This window comes from Nestor notabilis, unplaced genomic scaffold (genome assembly GCF_000696875.1).
Source record: "Nestor notabilis isolate BGI_N333 unplaced genomic scaffold, ASM69687v1 scaffold16944, whole genome shotgun sequence".
Taxonomy (NCBI): Eukaryota; Metazoa; Chordata; class Aves; order Psittaciformes; family Psittacidae; genus Nestor; species Nestor notabilis.
Window position 1 is genome coordinate 689 of NW_009925400.1, and position 429 is coordinate 1,117.

General features: G+C 63.6%; 1 protein-coding gene across 1 annotated transcript in view; it reads right to left on the bottom strand.

Annotated features, from left to right (window-relative positions):
• The window catches only part of LOC104404587 (inactive rhomboid protein 2-like), a gene marked incomplete at its 3' end in the record, with an annotated part of 4,135 nt that overhangs the window by 309 nt on the left and 3,397 nt on the right, over nt 1–429 (bottom strand). The window contains exon 7 of the mRNA XM_010013047.1: nt 157–363. Within this exon, the coding sequence (XP_010011349.1) occupies nt 157–363 (207 nt within the window). The remainder of the gene's footprint in view (nt 1–156; nt 364–429) is intronic.

A 429-nucleotide genomic window follows, 5' to 3' on the forward strand; every position in this document is an offset into this window, starting at 1 on the left:
TCGCGGGGGGAGGGCCCCCCGGCCTGTGGCAGGGGGTGGGAACTGGATGAGCTTTAAGGTCCTTTCCAACCCAAACCAGTCTGGGATTCTGTGGCTGGGCAAAGGGATGCTGCAGTGCCCCAAGCCCTGATCCCCATTCCACAGGTGCCCTCTCACCGGTGGCTGTCGGTGATCTCCAGCTGTGACTGCACGATGCTGCTCAGGCTGCGCCGGTACGTCCTGTTGAGCCACTTCCCCACCACCCCCAGCCCGTAGTAGCGCTTCTTGCGGTCAAAGGCAAAGTGCTTCACTTTGGAAGCAATGCGCCTGCCTCGCCGTGGAGCTGGGCCAGCACCAGCCGATGGTAGCCGGGCACCCTCCCGCCTGCAGAGAAAGGAGAGACCGGCACAGGCTGGAGTGATGGGCTGCGGCCAACAGGGTGAGGTTCAA